Source organism: Oxyura jamaicensis (assembly GCF_011077185.1).
Source record: "Oxyura jamaicensis isolate SHBP4307 breed ruddy duck chromosome 20 unlocalized genomic scaffold, BPBGC_Ojam_1.0 oxy20_random_OJ69225, whole genome shotgun sequence".
Lineage (NCBI taxonomy): Eukaryota > Metazoa > Chordata > Aves > Anseriformes > Anatidae > Oxyura > Oxyura jamaicensis.
This window is the reverse complement of record NW_023304549.1, coordinates 1-2,930: the sequence shown is the minus strand read 5'-3', so window position 1 is coordinate 2,930 and position 2,930 is coordinate 1. Positions and strand designations below refer to the sequence as shown.

The window sequence follows — 2,930 nt, the reverse complement described above, 5'->3', positions numbered from 1 at the left end:
GCCCCGCGGGACAGCCGCCGAGCGCGGCCCTGCCCGGCCCCGCTGGGCTCCGCCGCTCCGGAAGCCGCCGGCGGGGGCCGCCTCCTGCCGGGCCGCAGCGCGGGGCCGCCCGCCGGAAGCCCCGCCGGGGGGAGGCAGCGCCGAGCTCCCCGGTGGGGGCTGGGTGCCCGCCCGGCGCTGCCCGCCCCGCTGAGGAGCCCCTGTCCCGCAGGTGAAGCGGAAGCTGAATCTGGAGACGGACCACCAGTACATCGCCGAGAGCCTGCCGGCGGCACGCGGCAAGCCCAGGAACCCCGGCAAAGGTACCGGCCCCGGGGCCCGACCCCGCTGCGCCGCTTCCAGGGGGCGAGGCTGGTCCTGCTGTGGCCGCGCCGTCCCCAGCCCGAGTTGCTGCGTGCCGGGTTGGGGACACCTTGCCCACCTGCACGGCTCCGTCATCCCTTTCCCTGGGGCCGTGCTTGTCACCGCAGCCTCCTGCGCACAGCCGCCTCCCAACCCCGCTGCCACCCTGCAGCGTCCCTGCGTGAGCCACCCAGCCCTGCCTGGCACCTCGGTGCGGAGCTCACGCTCACAACTGAGTGCAGGCGTCAGAGCCCTGCCCCAGGGTCCTGCCGCAGCCTTCCCCGGGAGGACCCCCCTGCTCCCAGAAAGTAGACCTTGGGGTGCCGCTGGTGGCACGATGAGCGAGGTGGCACCAGCACCGGGGTGGTCTGGGGGCCTCCCAGCTCCGGGGCTGGATTCCTGCGGCGGCTAAATCCTGCTTGTCCTCGCCTGCTGGCAGGGGCGAAGTCTCCTGGGGAGAAGTCCCGCTACGAAACCTCGCTGAACCTCACCACCAAGCGCTTCCTGGAGCTGCTGAGCAAGTCGCCCGATGGCGTGGTGGACCTCAACTGGGCGGCCGAGGCGCTGAAGGTGCAGAAGAGGCGAATCTACGACATCACCAACGTCCTGGAGGGCATCCAGCTCATCACCAAGAAGTCCAAGAACAACATCCAGTGGCTGTATGTCCCCGGGGGGGGGGGGGACACTGGCAGCCGCCTGGGCTGAGCGCAGCATGGAGCGGGGAGGGTGGCGCTCGGAGCAGTGGCAGCACCGGTGGCAGTGATGGGGGGTGATGGCTGCGTGGGACAGCAGCTGTGCCGAGGGGGAGGTGACAGCCCCGTGTGTCCTGCAGGGGCAGCCAGGCCACCGCGGGGGCCTCCAGCCAGCAGCGGCTGCTGGAGAAGGAGCTGCGGGAGATGCAGGCGGCCGAGCGGCAGCTGGACGACCTCATCCAGACGTGCACGGTGCAGCTGCGGCTGCTCACCGAGGACCCCGCCAACCAGCAATATCCTTCCTTTGGGGGCCGGGCCGGGTCTGGCGGGGTTGGAGGGCTGGGGGCGGTCGAGCCCCGGCACCTGCGGTCACCCACGCGGGACTCGGTGCGTGAAGGCGTCCCCATGTCTGCTCCTTGACCCGCCACACCGCAGCCTACGTCACCTGCCAGGACCTCCGGAGCATTGTGGACCCCTCCGAGCAAATGGTGATGGTTATCAAAGCCCCCCCGGAGACCCAGCTCCAGGTCTCAGACCCGACGGAGGTGAGTGGGGGGCCCCCCGGTCCCTCCCCAGCTCTGCAGAGCCCTTGGTAAGCCCCGCCTGGGCTCCCTGGGTGTCCCCACGCGCCGTGTCTCACCCGTCCTGCCTTTTCCCCAGGCATTCCAGGTCTCCGTGAAAAGCACTCAGGGCCCCATTGACGTGTTCCTCTGCCCCGAGGACAGCTCGGGGGTCTGCAGCCCCGTCAAGAGCCCCTTCAAAGCGCCCACGGAGGAGCTGTCCCCCGGCTCGTCGCAGCCCAGAGCCTCCCCTCTCCTGCATCCCGCCCAGGACGTGAACATGCCGCTGCTGCCCGGCGAGCAAGGTGGGCGGCCGGGGCTGGGGGCGATGCCCGGGCTCTGCGGCACAGGGACAGCGTCGTCACCACGCCTCAAGCCCCACGAGCCCTGGGGCGAGGGTGCGGGGCTGCAGGCGATGCTCGGGCTGTGGTTTTGCTGCCTGTTGCGGGTGGCCCGGCCTCCACGCTCGCGTTGTGCCAGCTGCCCGCCGGCAGCGATGGTCTGCGCCGTGCTGAGCTCGGTAGAAGCAGCGTTGAGCATGCGTGCCAAGGAGAGCTCACTGGTCCTCCCCATCCCGGCACCCCATAAGTAGCTTGGGCCACGCTGCCCAGATTAACCTGGATGTTTCCGAGCTCTTGCGTTGGCTCCGTGCCGTGCAGGGGGTCAGGTCGTGCCATGCGTGCTTTCTCCGTGGCGGTGCGCGGCGGTGCCCAGAGGTGCTGTTTCGTGGCGTATCGTGGGGCTGAGAGTCACTTTGTGTCCCCACAGAGGCCCTGCTGCCGGGCGCAAGCGTGCTGCCCGCCAAGTGTCCCGCTGAGGAGGTGAGCCTCTCGCCGCTGGCCTCCATGGACGCCCTCCTGGAGCAGAGCAAGGACGATTTCTCGGGCTTCTTGGCGGACGAGTTCATCGCCCTGTCGCCGCCGCAGCCGCAGGATTACCACTTCGGCCTGGAGGAGGGCGAGGGCATCAGCGAGCTCTTCGACTGTGACTTTGGGGACTTCACGCCCTTGGACTTCTGAGGCAGGCGGCTGCCCGCGTCCGAGCGCAGCCGCCGAGGGTGAGGCCCCCCCGCTGCGAAGGGGCCGTGGGGCAGAGCCGGGGACGGCCACCCTGTGCCCCCCGCACCTGGCGCGGCTCTGCCTTTGCGTGGGTTCTGGTGCCTTTCCTGGGGGTGTCCCTCGGCGGTGCAGTGGCCACAGGCCCTCTCGCCACCCCCCCCTGCAATATTTCCTTCCCCTCCAGCACCTCGCCACGGTGCGAGCAAGCCCAGTGCCGCTCAGGGCTGCTCTGGTCCTGGGGGGGGGGGATGCCGGGGTGCAAGGGGGGGGCTCCCCTT

General features: G+C 70.4%; 1 protein-coding gene across 1 annotated transcript; it reads left to right on the top strand.

Annotated features, from left to right (window-relative positions):
• Positions 1 to 193: 193 nt before the first annotated feature.
• E2F1 (E2F transcription factor 1) lies at positions 194 to 2,923 on the top strand (the record flags this gene model as incomplete). Its single annotated transcript, XM_035312733.1, has 6 exons — positions 194 to 302; positions 782 to 1,001; positions 1,175 to 1,327; positions 1,465 to 1,579; positions 1,695 to 1,899; positions 2,363 to 2,923. Coding segments are annotated over 6 exons (1,053 nt in total), but the record flags the coding sequence as incomplete, so codon positions are not given.
• Between the last annotated feature and the right edge of the window lie 7 nt (positions 2,924 to 2,930).